The 22,809-nt window shown below is 41.7% G+C and overlaps 1 protein-coding gene across 4 annotated transcripts in view; it reads left to right on the plus strand.

Annotated features, from left to right (window-relative positions):
* The window catches only part of MED13 (mediator complex subunit 13), a 156,508-nt gene that overhangs the window by 20,718 nt on the left and 112,981 nt on the right, over positions 1-22,809 (plus strand). For all 4 annotated transcript variants that reach the window (XR_015733180.1, XR_015733183.1, XM_034434573.3 and 1 more), the window contains exon 3: positions 12,455-12,623. Coding sequence is in view for 2 of the 4 variants with exons in the window: in XM_034434573.3 (XP_034290464.2) it covers positions 12,455-12,623 (169 nt within the window). In the remaining 2 variants the exon portion in view is untranslated. The remainder of the gene's footprint in view (positions 1-12,454; positions 12,624-22,809) is intronic.

Here is a 22,809-nt window from a genome sequence, read left to right on the forward strand (position 1 = left end):
GTAAAAGCGGTCACAAGTCACTTTTTTCAGTGCCGATGTAACTTTGAATGGCAGGGTAGATTTGATTTAAATCGAGTTGATTTAAATCATGATTTAAATCACTAGTAAAAAGGCTTGATTTAAATCAACTCGATTTAAATCATAATTTTTAAAGAGCAACTGTCATCTCTGCTACTCCTTTGACCCACTGTTGACTCACCGATAGTCCCAGTGTTGCAGAATATACAGCCTCCTGCTACATAACTAAGCTCCATTTCATGCTGAATAAACTAAATTATTTATATCTTAAATAGAAAACTACCTTATGATAGATTTTTTACCCCAAAAGTTTTTTATTAAAATAAATTCAATAAAAATCAAAAAAATCCGATTTAAATAAAAAAAATCTGATTTTTTTGGTTCTTTTAAAAAAATCATTGATTTTTATCCACCCTGTTGAATGGTCACTAAATGAACTGTTGTAAGTCGAGGACTACCTGTAATCACTTAATGGCCATCCAGAAGAGAAGAGATGAAGGCAAGAAATCTCAAAAATAGGAGGATTGCAGTAGCGAAGACTTGCTGCCTGGTTTTTCCAATTTAACACTACTGATGGTAGCTCAACATTAGACATAGCAATTAAAGTATTGATGCGGGCAAGAGACGATGGATAGATGATTTCTCTTTGTTGTTGTTCTGATTTGCTTTCCCTTTAATCTCTTCTTTTCTTTTTTTAGGTAGGCGACATGACTAGAAATTAGGTAGGATAGAAAGAAAATGTCTTTTAATAAAGGGTGACATGATTAAAAGTTAGAATAAGATAGAAATAAGAGAAGGGGGAATATTAGTGTATACACTTTTATATAATAAAATAAAAGCAATAACAAGAGAAAGCATGGAATAATTGAATAATGACAGACTGTAACTTAATATAAACATGTATCATTAGTAGAAATATATAAGTTGATTGAATGTAATAACTATTATTAATTCTCCTAGTTTTAATTATATTAGAATGTATGACACCCAGGTGCCACACTGTTCACACATTGATATGTTTGTTAAAAAATAATAATAATAAAAAAAAATTAGACAGTTCCCAAAGCCAATGTGGGATAGCCATATTTTTAAAAGCTTCTGGAAAAAAAGGGGGGTAGACTGTTCCAAAGGTGGGGAGCTCTCATCAAAAAAGCCCACTGTTAGGGTTAAGTGTCAGACGTTTGTCCCGGAAAGGTGATCTCTTAAGTAGGTTTTTAAAGGTAACAGTCACCACTTTCCCTTGCATCTGAAACAAACTGGCAATCAATGGAACTCCCTCAGCAGTGGGTATAATATGGAAGTATGTTTGTAACACTTCATTTATACCAGCTGAAGTTTCTGGGTGGCTTTGAAAGGCTTTTGGGGGAAATTATAGTCCTGTAGTGCATCGGAGAAGCAGATAGCTCTTAGGAATAGCCATTCATTCATTCATTCATTCATTCATTCATTCATTCATTCATTCTATATTGCCGCCTATTCACACTCAAGGCGGCTTACAGAATATAAAACCCTATATAAAAACAATAAAACTAATAAAAGAAGAGTCATATAATAAATTAATATACTAAAATCACCCCCACCCTGGTAACAGCACCATTTAATGGGCTCCATCCCGCTCTGTGTTCCCCAGGCCCACTTGGAGAACCATGTCTTCAGCGCCTTTCGGAAGAGTGCTAGAGTGGGGGCCATTCTAATCTCTGGGGATGATGTTCCAAAGAGAGGGGGCCACCCTGGAGAAAGCCCTTCTTCTGGGTCCCACCAGGTGTATCTCCCTAGGGCCGTGATGGCGAACCTATGGCATGCGTGTCCAAAGTGGCACACGAAGCCAGGTCACCTGGCACACGTGGCCTTGCCTGTTTGTCTTCTGGATTTCTGGCACGCATGCCATGTTCACCCAATCAGCTGTCCTTCACGCGCGGGGCAGTGCCAAAAACTGGTGTGTGCATGCACGCCAGCCAGCTGATTGTCGAGTGTGCATGTGCGCCAGAACCCGGAGGTTCGTCTTTTCCGGAGTGTGGCAGTGCCGAAAACTGGCCTGCACATGTCCACTGGCCAACTGATTGTTGGCTGCGCATGCACGCTAGAACTCAGAAGTTGGCTTTTCCGGAGAATGGCCCTGCCGAGCATGCACGTGTAACGTTTCCGTGTGACCTTTTTGGTACTTGGTGCCGAAAAGGTTCGCCATCACTGCCCTAGGGGATGGGACCCACAACATTCCCTGCCTCCCGCTCTGATGGGTTGGGTAGATGTGACCGGCAAGAGACCCTCAGATAACCTGGTCCCAATTGCACCTGGAAGACTTAGACTTATATACTGCTTCATAGTGCTCAACAGCACTCTCTGAGGGGTTTACAATGTTAGCATCTTACTCCCAACAATCTGGGTCTTCATTTTACTGACCTTGGAAGAATGGAACCCCGAGTCAGCGTTGAGCTGGTCAGGATCGAACTCCTGGCTGTGGGCACAGTTTTGCCTGCAATAACTGCACACGAACGACTGCGCCACCACGGGGCATGAGTGATGGCCTTCACTGTATCTTGTGCCAGATAAAATCACAATTGGTGCACTAGCTTGTAGCATCAAAAGGTTGACTTGGCCACCGTCTCCATCTGCTCCTCCCATGAGTAAGAGCAACTTTATCCTCAAAATGTTTAGCCAGTTCAGTGTAACAATACTAATAAGCTGTTCTGGCCCATTCTTTTTATTAAATTTGGACTAGTGCAGTTGCCTGATATCCTACAAATCAAGTGAGACAGGGAAGCTCCCTGTTGCCTTATTGGTTCAGATTTGAGCTCATAACTGTTCGTGGTTGTATTTTTCTTTTTTTTCCTCTCAGCATTGCTCCAGGCATCTCTTCATCTGTGTCATTTTCCATTGCTTTTTAGAAAATCAAGAAACTGATTAGGATTGGTGGGCAGGGAGAGAGACCATTAAGGCCAATCTTGTATAGTACCTTGTTCACTTCTATATTTCAGAGGTTAACACAACATTTGACAGAAGTACCTTTGAGATCCTTGAGCAGTTTTCGGAAACCCTGTGGATCCATTAAGTGCTCAAGTGGGCCGTCTAAATCACATTTTGAGGAGCCTAGTGGGTCCAGTCAACTCCAAGATTTCAAGAAAGCGATTGTGTTCTTCACTTCCTTGTTAACAGTGTGTTTCCATTTTTACTTGAATGGTCTCCTTTGCAGAAAGGCTCATAATCATCTGTTCTGCCCCAGCTCCGGATTTCCAAGGATAGTGACACACACCAACGGTCCTTATCAAATTTATTAAGTAGCAAGAATAAACCAAAGTCCGGCAAAGGTTGGCAACCAGCCCAGAAAACAAAATACGATAAGACTTTTCCAAAAATGCTTTGATGATAATTACAAGTTGTTTCCAGCAAGAAACTTACTAACCGCTTGTGACTTAAATAAGCTAAGGGAGTGGCCAATTATCCTCAAGCCTTACTCTCGAGGAGATCTCCTCCTAAGTAGCCACTACTGCCTTTTGGCAGCCCTGCGTGTTCGAGCATTAAGAAGAGGCTCCTCCACTTCGCTCTCTTCACTTGAAGGAGCCTCTGGAGGTTCTGAAGGCCCTGGCTGAGTCTCTGCCTCTGGCACCACATCCTCTTCAGCCTTCTTGCTGTCCGACGCGAGCGCCGGCTGCGCCGGCTGCTGGCATAACACCACACCAGCCTCCTCATCATCGGGATCAGCCACGATCCGCGCAGGCCGCTGGTGGGCCACAACATCATCATATATTTTCTTAGTTGGCAGCCATTTGTATTTTCATGAACCCTTGCTCTAAATTCTTTGTGCCACTCTGAGGACTGAAAGGATAGCATCTCTTGGCACGTCAGGATCTGGAATATACAGCATCTAAAGAAGTCTGCGTTTTAGGACCTGCTCCAGAGCTCTCCAATAGTAAACTTTCTCTGTTTACTTCTTTATGTTACACAACAAAGGAGAAAGTCTCATCTCATACTGTGGTCTACAGCTAGTTATAAGTTTATAATGACATAAGACCATTTTTTTTCTTCTGCATTTCATAAAGAAATTGAAGGAGAGGAGTTGTTTGCTGGTGGACATCCTGTCTTTTCAGAATATTTTTGCAGTGGTTAAGGTTGTTAGTTGGGAAGTCGTGTCCGACCCATCGCTACCCCATGGACAACGTTCCTCCAGGCCTTCCTGTCTTCTACCATCCTCTGGAGTCCATTTAAGCTCACGTCCTTGGTTCTCCGAGGAGCTGAGGGAGATGAAGCGCCGGAAAAGACGCCTAGAGAGTGGTTGGAGGGCTAGTCGCTCCGAATCCGACCGAACACTAGTTAGGTCTCATATTAAGACCTATTTAGTGGCGATAAAAGCAGCAAAGTGTAATTACTTTTCCGCTCTTATTGCATCGGCAGATAACCACCCTGCCGCCTTGTTTAGGGTGACTCGCTCCCTCCTACACCAGGGAGCGCGGGAGGACCCCTTGCAAGGGATTTTGCACAGTATCTGCATGATAAAATCGCTCAGATTCGGGAAGGCTTGGACTCTGACTGGGTAGATCCTGGCGAGGTGACTGAGGCCGGTCTTGAGAATGTTATCTGGGACAAGTTCGACCCTGTGACTCCTGAGGACGTGGACAGGATCCTGGGGAGGTTAAATGCAACCACATGTTTATTGGACCCGTGTCCCTCCTGGCTGGTACTATCCACCCGGGAGGTAACACGAGGCTGGCTCCTGAGGATTATAAATGCTTCTTTGAGAGAGGGTTTCTTGCCTCCCGCCTTGAAAGAGGCGGTGGTGAGGCCCCTCCTCAAGAAGCCTTCTCTGGACCCGGCTGTTCTGGCAAACTACCGTCCGGTCTCCAACCTTCGCTTTATTGCGAAGGTTGTTGAGAGTGTGGTTGCGCGACAGCTCCCACAGTACCTGGATGAAACCGTCTATCTAGATCCGTTCCAGTCCGGCTTCAGGCCTGGGTACAGCATGGAGATGGCATTGGTCGCATTGGTGGATGATCTCTGAAGGGCCCGGGACAGGGTTTGTTCCTCTGTTCTGGTCCTGTTAGACCTCTTAGCGGCTTTTGATACCATCGACCATGGTATCATGCTGTGCCGGCTGGGGGGATTAGGGGTGGGAGGCACCGTGCTGCAGTGGTTCTCCTCCTATCTCTCTGACCGGTCGCAGTCCATGTTGGCAGGGGGGCAGAGGTCGACCTCGAGACGCCTTGTTTGCGGGGTGCCGCAAGGGTCGGTCCTCTCGCCACTCCTGTTCAACATTTATGTGAAGCCGCTGGGTGAGATCATCTGTGGTTTTGGGGTGCGATGCCATCTGTACGCTGATGACACTCAGCTGTACATCTCCACCCCAGACCACCCCTATGATGCCCTCGAAGTGATGTCCCAGTGTCTAGAGGCCGTGCGGGTCTGGATGGGGAGGAACAGGCTTCGACTCAACCCTTCCAAGACCGAGTGGCTGTGGATGCCGGCGTCCCGATATAGCCAGCTGGTGCCATCGCTGGCTATTGGGGGCGAGTCATTGACCCGCACAGAGGGGGCTCGCAACTTGGGTGTCCTCCTGGACACACGGCTGTCTTTAGAAGAGCATATGACGGCCGTGACCAGAGGGGCTTTTTATCAGGTTCGCCTGATACGCCAGTTGCGCCCCTTTCTGGATTGGGACTCCTTATGCACAGTCACCCATGCCCTCGTCACATCTCGCCTGGACTACTGCAATGCTCTCTACATGGGGCTCCCGTTGAGGAGCACCCAGAGGCTCCAACTGGTTCAGAATGCGGCCGCGCGGGTGATTATGGGGGCGACGTGGCGCTCCCATGTAACACCTCTCCTGCGCGAGCTGCACTGGCTCCCGGTGGTCTTCCGGGTGCACTTTAAGGTGTTGGTTCTCATCTTTAAAGCGCTCCATGGCTTAGGGCCAGGGTACTTACGAGACCGCCTGCTGCTACCGATAACCTCCCACCGGCCAATATGCTCTCACAGAGAGGGCCTCCTCAGGGTGCCATCGGTCAGGCAATTCGCCTGGCAGCCCCCAGGGGGAGAGCCTTCTCTGTGGGGGCACCTGCCCTATGGAATGAGCTACCTCCTGGAATACGACTGATCTCGGATCTCCGGACCTTCCGTAAGGCCCTGAAGATTTATCTATTCCAGCAAGCCGGCCTAGCCTAAATGGTTTTTAATGGGATTTTTAAATTTTATAGACTTGGGGTTTTAAATTGGGAGGCCGATTGATTTAATCTCTTTTAATTATCCTAACTTTTGTATTGTATGTATTTTAATTTTGGCTGTTCACCACCCTGAGTCCCTTTGGGAGAAGGGCGGTATACGAATTAAATTAAAATAAAATAAATAAATAAATAAATGTCTACTGCTTCAGTGACTCTTGTCCCCTTCTTCTTTTGCCCTCAATCGTTCCCAGCATCCTTCCTTCTCATTAGGTGGTCAAAGTATTTGAGCTTCACCTTCAGGATCTTGCCTTCTAAAGAGCAGTCAGGGTTGATCTCCTCTAGGACTGAGCGGTTTGCTCTCCTTGCAGTCCAAGGGGCTCACAGGAGTCTTCTCCAGCACCAGAGTTCAAAGGCCTCAATTCTTTGGCGCTCAGCCTTTCTTATGGTCCAACTTTCACAGCCATACATTGCAGCTGGGAAAACCATGGCCTGTACTGGCCTAGAAACCAGGAGATGGTGAATTCTAGTCCCGGCTTAGGTATGAAAGCTGGCTGGGTTACTTTTGGGCCAGTCACTAACTCTCGGCCAAACTCACCTCACAGAGTTGTTGATGTGGGGAAGATAGGAGGAAGGCTATGATGTATATTTGCTGCCTTGGGTTACTTATAAAGTAATAAACATGGCAAATAAATAAAATTGCTCTTTAGAAGAGCACTTGACGGCCGTGACCGGGAGGATTTTTCATCAGGTTCGCCTGATTCGCCAGTTGCGTCCCTTTCTGGATCGGGACTCGTTACGCACGGTCACTCATGCCCTTGTCACCTCCTGCCTGGACTATTGCAACGCTCTCTACATGGGGCTCCCCTTGAGGAGCACCCGGAGGCTCCAACTGGCGCAGAGTGCGGCCGCGCGGGTGGTAATGGGAGCGACATGGCGTTCCCATGTAACACCCCTCCTGCGTGAGCTGCACTGGCTCCCAGTGGTCTTCCGGGTGCGCTTCAAGGTGTTGGTTACCACCTTTAGAGCGCTCCATGGCTTAGGACCCAGGTACTTGCGGGACCGCCTACTACCACCAATAGCCTCCCACCGGCCGGTACGCTCCCATAGAGAGGGGCTCCTCCGGGTGCCGTCAGCCAAACAATGCCGACTGGCGGCCCCCAGGGGGAGAGCCTTCTCTGTGGGGGCACCTACTATCTGGAACGAGCTCCCCCCAGAGATATGGAGGATCCCGGATCTGCGCACCTTCCGCCGCGCCTTAAAGACCTTACTATTTCACCAGGCCGGCCTGGCCTAATTTCCCCCCTCTTTTATAAAAGATTTTAAAAATTTTAAATATCTTTTAGTATTTTATATATTCAATTTTAAATTGGTTTTAAAAGTTTGGGGTTTTAAATTTGTCGGGGCCAAAATTATTTAATTTGATTTTATTCTATTTTTTAAATTTTGTATTGTATGTGTTTTTATTGTTTGGCTGTGCACCGCCCTGAGTCCTTCGGGAGTAGGGTGGTATAGAAATCTAATAAAATGAAAATGAAAATGAAAATTCCCTTGACCCTGACTACTAAACAACTCAGAGGCCAATTCACATTCTGCGGTTGAGACTATCTTTGCAGGGAAATGGCTGCCTGTCAAATCTATTTAACAATTCTTCTTATTGGCTAGTTTTTTCCCCCAAACAACCACTCGAAGTTTCTTAAATTAATACTGATAGTAAACTCTAGCCTAATAGCTTGCTGGTGATGACTGATTTTAGGTTCACAAATACTATATTCAGACTAATGGAAGAAGGAACATTTTTTTCTTGCCTCTAAGCCCAGCATGAAACAAATTGGGCTGCTAAAGAAGCCAAACATCATTGGTTTGCAACATGGAAATGCTATCTTCTATCAATTCTTAACTGTAATGTACTTTGCTGAGTAGTGACTTTTTTGGAGTTATTTACAAGTTAATCTAAGCTGCTGTGAAGAAAAATAAGTCTCTGGGGAAAGGATCGATTCGGATTTTATGTCCCATTAATTAAGGAACTGTAGTGCTCATATTGTATATTATGACTCCTGGTTTTTCATGTCAGGTAGTCCTTGACTTATGACCACAGTTGAGCCCAAAATTTCTATTGCTAAGCGAGGCAGTTGTTAAGTAAACTTTGCTTAACAACTTTGTTAAGTAAATTTTACGACCTACCGTTGTTTGTAAGGTGAATCTGGCTTCCCCATTGACTTTCTCAGAAGGTCGCAAAAGGTGATCATATGACCCCGGGATACAGCAATTGTTATAAATATAAGCCAAGTGTCCAAATTTTGATCACGTGAAAATGGGGATCCGCAACAGTTGTATATGTGAAAAATGGCCATAAGTCAGTTTTTTTCCAGTACCATTTAACTTTGAATGGTCACTAAATGAAAGGTTATAAGTGGACTACCTAGATTATCTACTGTCCCATAACTGTAAACCTTCCCAGAGAGATGAGTTAATTCTACTTTATTGTAAGGCTACATTAATAGACACTTGCAAGTCTGAAAATACTTCTTTCTTTCTTTCTTTTCTTTTTTTTTTTTTACAGCCTGAGAAGTTAGGGAGGGTTCCTTTCTGATTCTCTTTCCTCCACCCATTATGCAGCTGAGGGCTATGCCCTCCCTTATCTGATAGTTACCTAGGCAGCGTCTCTGCCCCATCTGTCAAAGTGTTTCCCACATACCATTATGCATACTCAAGCTTTTCTTGTTGACAGTGCTTAAAGGAAATGCTACTAAAACTGAAGATTGAACCGTATCCCAGTTATCTCATGAGAACATAGGGTAATGCTTTTGAGACTCTCTGCTTTCTGAGTTTTTTCAGGGATTTTGAGCTAGTATTGTAGCTACCCTGCATGAGTGAGCGGTCCACACTCTGAACAATTCTTTACACTGCAGAGGTAGTTCATAGGCAAGCCGTCTTTCAGGAAAGCTTGTGCCAAGTAACTTAGGTTTGAAGAGTGGTGATATAGAATACACCTGGCCCTCAGCTTAGAACACAATTGAGCCCAACATTTCTGTTGTGAAGTGAGATAGTTGTCGAGTGAGTTTTGCCCTGTTTTATGACCTTTCTTGCTACAGTTGTTAAGTGAATCACTGCAGTTGTTAAGTTAGTTTAGTTTAGTTTAGTTTAGTTTAGTTTAGTTTAGTTTAGTTTAGTTTAGTTTAGTTTAGTTTAGTTTAGTTTAGTTTAGTTTAGTTGATTTGTATACTGCCCTAGTCCCGAAAGACTCAGGGCGGTGAACAGCCAACAATAAAATACATAAATACACAAAATTTAAAAACCCGATAAAATCAAATTAAATTATTTGGCCCAGACAAATTAAAATACCCCAATAATTTAAAAACAGATTAAAATTTACATATTTAAAAAGGGAAGAGATTAGGCCAAGCCCGCTTGATGGAATAAAAAGGTCTTCACAGTTAGTAATATGGTTGTTAGCTGAATCTGGCTCCGTCATTGACTTTGCTTGTTAGAAGGTCACAAAAGGGGATCACATGACCCTGGGACACTGCAACCATCATAAACATGAGCCAGTGGCCAAATGTCTGAATTTTGATCACGTGATGCTGCAACAGTTGTAAGCGTAAAAAAACAGCCATAAATCAAAGTTTAAAATGCTGATATAACTTTGAACAGTCACTAAATGAACTGTTGTAAGTTGAGGGCTACCTGTAGCGGTTAGTTTCAATCATTTGTAATGATGCATATTTATTGCGTTTTTTAAGACTCTGGTGAGTTACTGTTTCTCTGTGGCAGATAGACAATCTGGCAGTGCCTATGTCATCTATTTTGATTAGGGATTTGAAACTGCTAATTTATAGCAAAATTAAATGACTTTAATGCTGTTATACCCAGCTCAGCTTCAATTTATGAAAGGGTTCTTCCTTTCTGGCTCAGTGTACTTTTTCCACAGGGAAATCTTCACTGATCCTTGACTTTCGACAGATTTAATTATTGACCTAGGCTTCTGCCTTGTTAACTTTATGGAATGTTTTAAGCTACTTTTACTGTTATGTTTATAACTTGTGTTTTAAAAAAAAAAATATGGTAAGGGCCATGAAATAACTAAGAGGATGTTTACAAAAAGAGTGTAACTTGTGCCTGTTTTTACAAAAACATTTACAATAATTACTAGTTTGCAGAATCTGGTACTAGCCTGCTGGAGGCTGGTAGTATTCTAGGTTGCTGGGCACAGAAAGGAGTGCAGTAGAGGTAGACCTTCACTTAAGAGCCATTCGTTTAGTAACCGCTCAAAGTGACAACATCACTGGAAAAAAAAAAAGACTTGTGACTGTTTTTCACACTTATGACCGTTGATTCCTTGGTCACATGCTCAAAATTCAATTGCTTGGAAACCTGGCATGTGTTTATGACAGTTGTAGTGTCTCAGAGTCCCATGATCAATTTTTACGACCTTCTGAGAACCAAAGTCAATGGGGAAGCCAGATTCACTTAACAACTGTGTTACCAACTTAACTACTGCAGTGACACACTTAAACAATTGTGGCAAGAAAAGTAATAAAATAGGGCAAAACTCACTTAACAACTGTCTTGCTTTGCAATGGAAATGTTGGGCTCAATAGTCGTAAGTCAAGGACTACCTGTAACCAAAAATTCAATACTTGGTACTAGTTGAGTGTGTATGTATAGTAATGGGATACTACTATTGTTCTGCTATTTAAACATTTTTATGAGCATTGATGAGGCTGCATAGACACTTCTTTAATTACTTATGATTGCCTTGTTGAATGTGCTTGTTATTTTCAACCTATGAATTCATAAATAGTAATGTGTCAAGAGAGCCTCTATATTAAAAGTACAGAATATAGAATAACAGAGTTGGGAGGGACCTTGGAGATCTTCTAGTCCAACCCCCTGCTCAGGCAGGAAACCCTATACCATTTCAGACAAATGGTTGTCCAATCCAATCTTCTTAAAAACTTCCAGTGTTGGAGAATTCACAACTTCTGGAGGCAAGTAGTTCCACTGGTTAATTGTTCTAACTGTCAGGAAATTTCTTCTCAGTTCTAGGTTGCTTCCCTCCTTGATTAGTTTCCATCCATTGCTTCTTGTCTCTCTGGTGCTTTGGAGAATAGCTTGACTCCCTCTTCTTTGTGACAATCCCTAAGATATTGGAACACTGCAATCATATCACCCCTACTCCTTCTTTTCATTAGACTAGACATACTCAATTCCAGCAACCCTTCTTCATATGTTTTAGCCTCCAGTCCCCTAATCATCTTTGTTGCTCTTCTCTGCACTCTTTCTAGAGTCTCCACATCTTTTTTTTATCTTGTGGCAACCAAAACTGGATGCAATATTCCAAGGGTGGCCTTACCAAGGCATTATAAAGTGGTATTAACACTTCACGTGATCTTGATTCTATTCCCTCTGTAACTGCAGCCTAGAACTGTGTTGGCTTTTTTGGCAGCCGGCATTGCTGGCTCCTATTGAAGCGATTGTCCACTAGGACTCCAAGATCCCCTCCAAGTAACTAATAATACAGGTAGTCCTTGACTTATGACCATAACTGAGCATGGGATTTCTATTGTAAGTCATTACGGTCACAATTTTGAGGCACCAACATGACTGGATCTGATTCTATGGCTTTTTTTTTTTTGTGGCAGTCATTCAGCGAATTTGATGGCCATTAAGCAAACAGTATCAGTATCACACTTCATTGACCAAGTGGTTAAACATACAAGGTATTTCTCTCCAGTACAGAGGGTGGTCATTAAGCAAATGAGCCAGTCGTTAAGCAGATTAATACATTCCTGTGTATTGAACCTTGGCAAAACAGGTCATAAAATGGGGCGTGTCTTATTTAACAACCACCTTGCTTAGCAATGGGAATTGTGGTCATAAATCGAGGACTAGTTATGGTAACAATGAAGGAAAGCTTGAGTCTTTGTCTCAAAAGGCCTTGTAGTTTAAAATTTAGAAGTAGAAGAGTAGAAGAGATGTGTTCATACTTCACTGGCATAGCAAATCCCTGACACCTCTGCTTAAACAAAAAGATGATTTTTGTTCAAGAGCTGGAAAAAATGTCTTGTTCTGAGACCATGGAGATTTTGCTGCCTATCAGAAAGCCACAAAAGACTCCTTCCTGTATTTATATTTCAGGTGGCCTCTGTATACACTTCAACGTAAGCTATTAGGACGGCTCTTACACAAGTAATAATATTTATTGCCCTTAGTCGTGGTGGCGGCTCCACTCTTAGCTTCTGTTGAAAGCTTGATATTAATTTAGGTTTGTTTAATCCCTGCAGATGAGGAAGACGGTGTATGGGAAAACGGGCTCTCCTATGAATGCCGAACTCTGCTCTTCAAAGCAATTCACAACCTGGTGGAAAGATGCTTGATGAACCGGAACTTTGTCCGTATTGGGAAGTGGTTTGTGAAGCCTTATGAGAAAGATGAAAAACCTATCAATAAAAGGTAAAGTATCTTATATGATTCTTTTTCTCTGTAGCCTTTACTGTATGTATGTGTGTGTGTGTACATGCATGTATATTAAGCGTATGTATTTATTTTATTTTATTTTATTTTATTTTATTTTATTTTATTTTATTTCATTATTTTATTTTATTATTTTATTTTATTTTATTTTATTTTATTTTATTTTATTTTTTTATTATTTTATTTTATTTTATTTTATTTTATTTTATTTATTTTATTTTATTATTTTATTTTATTTTATTTTATTTTATTTTATTTTATTATTTTATTTTATTTTATTTTATTATTTTATTTTATTTTATTATTTTATTTTATTTTTATACCGCCCTTTTCCAGCAGGACTCAGGGCAGTGAACAGCCAAGGTAAAACATAGCATACAAAATTTAAAACAATTTAAAAAGATATTAGATAATTTCGGCCCACAATTTAAAAACACCCCAATAAAAATCAATTACAAATTAAAACCGAAAGATGGGATCAAGCCAGCCCGGCTAGATGAAATAAGTGAGTTTTAAGGGCCCGATGAAAAGTCCGGAGGTCCGGGATCATACGTATCTCTGGGGGTAGGTCGTTCCAGAAGGCGGGTGCCACCACAGAGAAAGCTCTCCCCCTGGGGGTCGTCAGCCAACATTGTCTGGCTGACGGCACCGTGAGGAGCCCCTCTCTGTGCGAGCGTACTGGCCGGTGGGAGGCTATTGGCGGCAGAATGTATGAGGTATAGGTCTCAGCTTACAACAGTTCATTTAGTGACTGTTCAAAGTTACAACAGCACTGAAAAAAATAACTTATGACTTGTTTTAACACGACCGTTGCAATATCCCCATGGTCACATGATCAGAATTCAAATGCTTGACAACCGTTTTATATTCATGATGGTTGCATTGTCCCAGGATCATGTGGGATCACCTTTTGTGACCTTTTGACGAGCAAAGTCCATGGGGAAGTCAGATTCACTGAACAACCATGTTACTAATTTAATGACTACAGTGATTCACTTAACAACAGTGGCAATAAAGATTGTAAAATGGGGCAAAATTGACTTAAAAGCTGTTTCCCTTACCAACAGAAATTTTGGGCTCAATTGTCAAAAGTTGAGGACAATCTGCAAATAGAAAATTAGGAAGAGGTGAACTGATTTTTCACTTAAGTGCAAATATTACTTGATGATAGAACTGATTTTCATGCGTTTGCAACTTCCTGGAATAAACTCTGCTTCTACAACCATTCCTATTTAAAATCTTCCTTTCATTTTTGCATGTGCTGGTATCAATGAAGGCAGAGTTGCTTTTGTATCCTTCCCTTGGCTACTGTCAACTCAGAGTTATAGGTTTCCCAGAGAAGAGATGCAAATAAATGCCATGCAAATGTCTTTTATTAAAATACTTTCTGGAATCATGACAGTAATGCCATGTAGCTATATTGGTCCATTAAAAAATAAATGGAATTTATTAAATTGGAATAATGCGATTGAACTTTTCATTAGGATTGACTGCAAGACCAAAGGAATTTGAGAGATTATTCACTGTTTTATGATTTAACTAGGAAAATATAAATATATCAGTGTTACTTTTAAATTTAGGGACATAGGCGCTTGTCTTCCATTGTGGACCACATGTGACCTTCACTGGCTCCGTTTTAAAGTCATTGTAAATTGAGTTTATGGATTCTTGCATCTATTCAGTATATTTTTCTTTGTTTGGGAAAATGCTTGTGGAGTAACTTCTGGAGTTCTTGGTGTCATTTGTATTTTGAAAATGGGATGTTCTGCATGTCTTTGGAATGTTCCTGATGGAAACTCATGCAGTTATTTCATTCAATGCCTCCAGAAGTTGTGGGTGCTCCAACACTGGAGGTTTTTAAGAAGAAATTAGACAACCAGTTGTCTGAAGTGGTATAGGGCCGTGATGGCGAACCTATGGCATGTGTACCACAGGTGGCACGCGGAGCCATATCTGTGGGCACGTGAGCGTTGCCCTAGCTCAGCTCCAGTGCGGATGCGTGTGACAGCCAGCTGATTTTCAGGCCTCCTGGGCCCACCAGAAGTCGGGAAATGGGCTGCTTCCGGCCTCTGGGCTGTTTTTGGCCTCCAGAGGGCCTCCGGGGGTGGGTGGGTGGGGAAGTCCGTTTTTGCCCTCCCCAGGCTCCTAGAAGGGCTCTGGAGCCTGGGGAGGGTGAAAAACGGGCCCACTGTGCCATCGCGTGCCAAAAGCGGGGGGAGTGTGTGTGGGGGTGTCGCATGTGCATGCGTGTGGGACGGGGCGCATTGAATTATGGGTGTGGGCACGCACACGTGTGACATCCCCATGCGCAACCCCCATGCGCGGCTCTCCCCCACTCTCCCTTTTGGCACGCGAGGGCAAAAAGGTTAGCCATCACTGGTATAGGGTTTCCTGCTTGAGCAGGGGATTGGATTAGAAGATCTCCAAGGTCCCTTCCAACTCTATTATTTTGTTATTCTGTTAATTATTTTATTAGAGGGTCAGTTTCCATAATTCTTACTGTAAATTGTGCAGCAAGAACTTTATGTCCGTTGCTGAATGTTCATTGGCTGTTGGTTCCTGATGTTTGTTCAGTATTTTAGGATGAGCTCCTAAGACGTTTTTGTGTGGGTATGGCAAAATGCTCACTGTGAGAAATATGAAGCAGGTTTTGTCTATGAGTTCTCATGCTTAAGATTAAAAAAAAATGTTGCATGTACACTTTTTATTTCATCAGAATATGTTAATAATGCCAATTACGGTGTTTTATGAAAATTCAGGTATAGCCTGCACTGATATTAACCTTGGCAAAGAAACACATAGCTACGATATGAATTCTTAACTAATTTTCATGTGGCATTCTTCAGTGTAGTTTAATTTGGCAGGGTTAAGTGCTGTTTGTGCATAATAGTTTTATGTAATTTCATTTCTGAAATTGCAAGTGGCTTTTTTTTCTAGTTTTAGATGGATTAAGGTTTTTTTCACAAGTAAAAGTATTGAGTAAACGGGCTCTATTTTAAGAAGAATAGAATGGAATGGAATAGGAATAAACTATTTTATTTAGCAAGTGGTTAGATATACAAAGAATTTGTCTCTGGTACAGAAACACTCAGTGTACTGAATAAGAAGAGATTTTTTAAAAATAAAATTAAAATGAATGATTTTAAGGTTACCAAAGATATTAAGCATCTAGCATTGCCAGTGAGATAACTATGCAGAGTTCTTTAAAAATAGTTTACATTTATTCATAGTTTGGAAGTTAGTAAATGAAAGAATCTGGGCTGACACAATAAGCAAAATAGATGAGGAGAGTCTGTATAGGGATAGGTAGTTCTAGACTTATGACCACAATTAGGACCAGAATTTCTATTACTAAGAAGATGGTTGTTAAGTGAGTCATGCCCAATTTTATGATCATAAAAGTTGTAGTGCTTAAATGAATCATGCGGTGATTAAGGTAATCCATCTTCCTCCATTGATTTTGCTTGTCGGAAGCTGGCTGGGAAGGACTCAAATAGCGACCTTAGGATGCTAGAGCCATTGTAGCTAGATGTTGGTTGCCAAGCCCCTTGAATTTTACTCACATGACAGTGAGAATACTGTAACAAGTGCGAGAATCGGTCGTAAGTCACTTTTTTCAGTGATTTGTAACTTTGAACAGTCGCTAAATGAATGGTTGAAAATAGAGGACCATCTGTACATTAGGAGCCAGAGATGAGCATAACAAAGATCCATCTCAACTAGCATTCTGTATCCATAGACATCTCATGTTTCAGAGAGGTAGCTGTACAAGAAAATAAACATAATTTCACCCCCTCAGTAAAATGCCTTTAATTTGACTTAGGACCCCTGAGATTATAGCTATCATGGCAATTAAATCCTTTAGGCCTTTGAAAGCAACCAAATTGATGGCCATGTTTACACCCTGTGATTATGAATTCTATAGAACAGGGGTATCAAACTGGATTTCTTCAAGGGCTGGATCAGCATTGTAGTCCTCTGCAGGCTGGTCTTGGGGTGGGGGTGGGGGTGGGGGTGGAGGGAGAGACAGAATGGACGCCTCCTGCAGCACCCTGCTGGCCAAAACGGGGTGCAGGGGGAGGCCCTCGTGTGGTCCCCTCTCTGCCCCGTTTTCGGCCTGGACGGCCTCCTGCAGCACCCTGCTGGCCAAAATGGAGCGTGGGGGGCCTCGTGTGTGTCTTTCCCCCGCACTGTTTTGGCTGCCAGAGACACCGCAGGCTGGTCCTATTTGCAGGCCAGCCCCGAGGGCTAGATTTAAGCCTTGAGTTTGACACCCCTGTTATAGAATAACTATGTGCCGAGTTTAAAAAGGTGAAGTTTTTGCAGAATCATTGTCTTAATTTTAAGAGTACCATTTGAAACTAACTGTGCCTTACATATTCAGATGATGGTAAAGGAATCTGCTTTGCAGAGATGGCTAGAAGATAAGCCATGGCAGCATTCAAATAATGCTCTATTGCAATTGCAGTTCTGAAGAAAAGCAAATAAAGCTAGAAAGCCGACTGCACAAGGGAGCATTTTCAGAAATCAAGGCTATTTATTGGACAGCGCTGAAGTGGAATTCGCTTAAACTACAGTTCAGATTCTATCTTAGATAGTTCTGCCTTTTAACCTGGAATGCAGTGTAATGGAAAACAGCAGATATATAGCTCTGAGTGAAAGCAAGGCATAAAAAGACAGAAAGAGCATTCCACTCATCATCTGCTTTAATTACTCTTTTGCTCCTTTCATCTTTATGCAACAAATACAAAAAAAAAAATTGCAACAAAACGAGAATATTAATAGCTGAAAACAGGAGAGAATTACTTTGATTTTCTGATATTTTGATCAGTAACTTCTTCATTCTCTTCTATCTTAATCTGAAATCAAAAGAAGCCATTCCAACTCTGGCTATACAAAAATATTTTTACAAGTCCTATTTAAAAACAAACAAACAAACAAAAAAGAGCAGCTCACTGTTACAGGTAGTCCTTGACTTATGACCACAATTGAGCCCAAAATTTCTGTTGCTAAGTGAGACAGATGTTAAAGTGAATTTTGCCCCATTTTACGACCTTTCTTGCCACAGTTGTTAAGTGAATCACTGAAGTTGTTGAGTTAGTAACACGGTTGTTAAGTGAATCTGACTTCCCCATTGACTTTGCTTTGTCAGAAGGTTGCAAAAGGGGATCACCTGACCCCCACATGACATTGCAACCGTCATAAATAAGAACCAGTGGCCATACATCCGAATATTGATCATGTGACCCTGGGATGCAGCAATGGTCATGTGAAAAATGGCCACAATATAAGTCACTTTTTCCAATGCTGTTGTAACTTTGAACAGTCACTAAATGAACGGTTGCAAGTCAAGGACTGCCTGTAATTGCTGTTATGGCTTTGAGTATTAAAAGCAATTATGATATCAAGCAGATATGTGTCTAGGGCAGTGATGGCTAACTTTTTTGCCATCGCGTGCCAGGAGCGGGGAGAGGGTCGCGCGTGCATGTGCCCACACCCATAATTCTATGTGCCCTGCCCTCACGCATGCACGCGCGACCCCCGCAATCCCCCCCCCGCTTCTGGCACGTGATGGCACGGTAGGCCCGTTTTTTGCTCTCCCCAGCCTCCAGAGCCTTTCTAGGAGTCTGGGGAGGGCAAAAACAGCCTCCCTCCTCCCCCCACCCCCGGAGGCCCTCTGGAGGCCGAAAATGGCCAGTTTGCCAACTTCCGGTCTCAAAGGAGGCTGCGGAGAGCAAAAAACGGGCCTTCCAGTCCCATTGGAAGTTGGCAAACGGGCCGTTTCTGGCATCCGGAGGGCCTCCGGGAGGGTGGGGAAGGCGGTTTTCGCTCTCCCCAGACTCATAGAAAGGGTGTGGAGGCTGGGGAGAGCAAAAAAGCAGGCCTTCCCCACCACCCCCTGAGGCCCTCCAGAGGCAGGAAACAGACTGTTTCCCTACTTCTGGGGGGCCCAGAAGGCCCGAAAATCAGCTGGTGCCGGAGCTGAGCTCGCATGCCCACCGATATGGCTAGTGGCACGCGTGCCATAGGTTCGCCAGCACGGGTCTAGGGAGGTTCTTAAGGAACTTCCAGAAAGTGATCCTTTGGATATTTTTTGTTCCTTGTTGCCTAGGACTTTTAATATTATGATTGCTGTGAGGGAACATGGGAATTTGATCGAGATGCCACTCCTTTTTCTTGGCCAAAGGCTATCTAATAATACCTGCTTCCTAATCACTTTTCACTTGCAGTGCCAAGCATATCTTTTGTGGTGGTGGTTCTCTTTTTCACTTTGTAAGTTGGAACTTGTGGTTAAAATGTAATTCCTTTGCTGTAAAATGGATTTGCTCTGCACGCTGAGATTGTATGAGCCATGTATGCTGAGCTTGAGTCTCTTTTAGATTTTCCTTAATCCCACCTTTATTCTTTTTATAAGCAACTCCAGGCAGCAAAGTCACTTTGTACTTCTTCCTCCAACTATCTTCCCCACAACATGAACCCTGTGTAGTGTGTTGGGCTGAGAATGTGACTGGCCCAAAGTCACCCAGCCAGTTTGCATGCCTAAAGTGGGACTAGAACTCACAATCTCCTGGTTTCTAGCCTGATTTCTCAACCGCTAGACCAAACTGCCTCTTTCCTCTGCTACCCAGGCTCTGATGGCAGATAGGAGCCTAAAAATGCCCTATATCTTTAAATCTACAGCATAAATGTTTTTTTTTTTAATGCAAAATTGCTACAGAGCGTGGTGGAGTTTCCTTTACCAGTTTTGTATGGGTATATCTATCTATCTATATATTTGAGTGCATGAGATTTCATTTGTTGGACTGCTTCCAGGCACACTGTCAAAATATTTTTTAAAAATCAGTTCTTAAAAACCGCGGTCTGTTTAGATATTAGTTGCTTAAGGACAGTTTAGTTCTGTAAATGAAGATAAGCATTTCCCACATTAAAGTGTAGTTACACACTCCTTTCTTTGAAATAGAATACCACCTCACCTTTAAAATGAATTCATGTAAAGTTTGCGATGATGATTAGATAAAAGGTTTAATGAACAACTCGCTGATCGTTGAATGAAGAGAAATAATTAGACTCTTAAGTATCTTTATACTTAGCCTTCACCCTTCAAGTTCCCCATGGACACAGTAGTCTGAGGAAATTATTGGGAAAAAAAAAATCCACCGTGAGAGTCAGTTTTCCTTTAGGATTTCTCTGCTAGCTTAATTCCAGCCACTTTTTGTGCACCGCAGCTCCCACTGAGAACTCCTGTTACTTGGAGACAAGTCTTAGTTTTATTTTGTTTCTCAGAAAGATATGTGAAACTTTAAAAGAAGTGAAATGTGTACAGACTCGTTTTTTTCTAATCAAAGGAATGTTTTGTGCAGGGGAGAAATCAGGACTCCTCTATTTCTTCGCTGTTTAATTAGATATTAAGCCCACCCTCCCCTAGGGGGAAATTAAAGTTGTCTTGCCTGAGCTGCTTTGAGTTCCACCTCCTCCAGCTTCAAATTATCCTGCTGTATGGAAAAATAATTGTATAAAAAAGAACTCTAAGCTATTCATTTTGAGAAGCGCAGCTATATTAGCCTTTTGTGACAAAACAAGATTTCATGGCACATTAAGTATTAAGAAATGTATGAAGGCAACTTCAGATGCACGAATTATGCTATTTCTTTAAAAGTGCGATGAGCCTCTTGCTTACTTAATCTAAACAGGTAGTCCTTGACTTACAGCAGTTTGTTTCGTGACCGTTCAAAGTTGCAAGGGCACTGAAAAAAGTAACTTATTACTGTTTTTCACACTTATGACTATTGCAACCTCCCCATGGTCATGTGGTCAGAATTTGGATGTTTGGAAACTGGTTCATATTTATGACGGTTGCAGTGTCCCAGGATCATGTGACCATGTTTTACAACCTTCTGACATCATACTGGGGAAGTCAGTTTCAATTAACAATATTTTACAGGTAGTCCTCTACTTACAACCACAACCGAGCCCAAATTTTCTGTTGCTAAGTGAGAAAGTTGTTAAATAAATTTTGTCCCATTTTAAATTCTGTCCCCTTTCCTGCCACAGTTGTGAACCAGTTGCCAGGCATCCAAATTCTGATCATGTGGCCATGGGGATGCTGTAACAGTTGTAAGTGTGAAAAACGGCCATAGGTCACTTTTTTCAGTAATGTAACTTTGAAACGGTCACTAAATGAATTGTTGTAAGTCAAGGACTACTTGTAGTGACGTAAATGTAGTGATTCTCACTTAGCAACAGAAAATTTGGGCTCAATTGTAGTCTTAAGTCGAGGTCTACCTTTGTATGTGGTAGTCTGTTGAACTGGAAGATGGGCTGTATCGTGGTGTTTCTTTAAAATTTTAAATGCATTTACTTCAGATAAAATATCTTACTTTAGGGAAACATTTAAAAACTGTAGAGTAAAATTTAATGGCACTCTACTTACAAGATTCGGTTGAAATTAAAAGAGGTTGCTTGTCATTGCTACTTGATGGAATGGCTGTGCACCTGGAAATGGAACAGAAGTGCCTACAGCCATATATTGCATAATTAGGTTGGGTATAATTAGATTTGAAAATGGCAGAACTAAAAATTCCCTGTTTTCTCTCTATGAATATTTAGATTTATAAAGGCAAAATTGTCTTTCTTCAACTATCTCTTTTTACGGTAGAAAATAGAATAGAATAACAGAGTTGGAAGGGACCTTGGAGGTCTTCTAGTCCAACCCCCTGCTCAGGAAACTCTATACCATTTCAGACAAATAGTTATCCAATCTCTTCTTAAAAACCTCCAGTGATGGAGCACCCACAACTTCTGGAGACAAATCATTCCACTGATTATTTGATCTTACTATCAGGAAATTTCTACTTGGCTCTAGGTTGCTTCTCTCCTTGATTAGTTTCCATCCATTGCTTCTTGTCCTGCCTTCAGATGCTTTCATTAAATGAAGGATTAGAAAGATGTACTCAACAATATTTAGAGATGTTCTGTGATCACTTATGATCATAGAGATTTAAAAAATTCCAGAGATAAATCTAACACTAATCGACTTAAAATTTAACTAATTAAGTTATCAACATACAACATACAAACTCCTGAACCTTATAGGTACTCCTCGATTTATGACCACTGTTGAGCCCAAAATTTCTGTTGCTAAACAAGACAGTTATTAAATGAGTTTTGCTCCATTTTATGACCTTTTTTGCTATTGTTAAGTGAATCACTATAGTTGTTAAGTTAGTAACATGTTTATTAAGTTAATTTGGCTTCCCCATTGACTTTCCTTGTTAGAAGATTGCAAAGGTGACAACCCGGGACACTGTCATAAGTGACTTTTTTCAATGCCGTTGTAACTTTTGAATAGTCGCTAAACAGAAGGTTGCATGTCACTGCATTTAGCAACTGCAGTGGTTCACTTAACAGCTGTGGCAAGAAAGGTTGTAAAATGGGGCAAAACCCACTCAACTATCTTGCTTAGCGATAGAAAATTTGGGCTTAATTGTGGTTTTAAGTCAAGGACTACCTGTAATTCCCCTCAGTCAAGGAAGTCTATTCTATTTTTGTATATGCTTGTTAAAAATATTTCAAAGCAAACCTTTAAATTGTTTAATGAAACGTAATCTATACAGAGTTTTGCACAGAAGTACAGGTAGTCTTCGATTTACAACTGTTCATTTAGCGACCATTAAAAGTTATGGTCTGCAGCGTCTTTTATACAGCAAATCAGCATGCAAAATGTCATTCATGCAAACTCCTGTATGATTGCAATTAGAAAAAAACGTGTGAGATGTGTGCCCACAAAATATTAAGCTTAAAGCAGGATTATAAATATACACATCACAGGAGTTAAGCAATGGTTGAAATTTGAGATAGCTGCAGAATGCAACCAGTGGCAGACCACAGTTTTCTCTCATGCAGGGTAAGTAGCTTTATTTAGATTCCGTATCTCTAATTAGTGTGTTGTAAGAATTAATTAAATACATTTACTTCTGGAAAGCGCTGTTGAAAGATGTATAAACCACCGAGAGTATATATCTTGCACTAGGAGAAAACGCATGCTTTGAGGGTTGTTTCATGTTGTGATAAGCTGACATGAAACTTGGGTAAAGTCCTAGTAAGAGTTTGAATTGCAAAAAATTTAGTGATAAGGAAGATTGCAAGTAGCGTATATTTATTTTTA

Source organism: Pantherophis guttatus, chromosome 1, assembly GCF_059756535.1.
Source record: "Pantherophis guttatus breed Tessera chromosome 1, ASM5975653v1, whole genome shotgun sequence".
NCBI lineage: Eukaryota > Metazoa > Chordata > Lepidosauria > Squamata > Colubridae > Pantherophis > Pantherophis guttatus.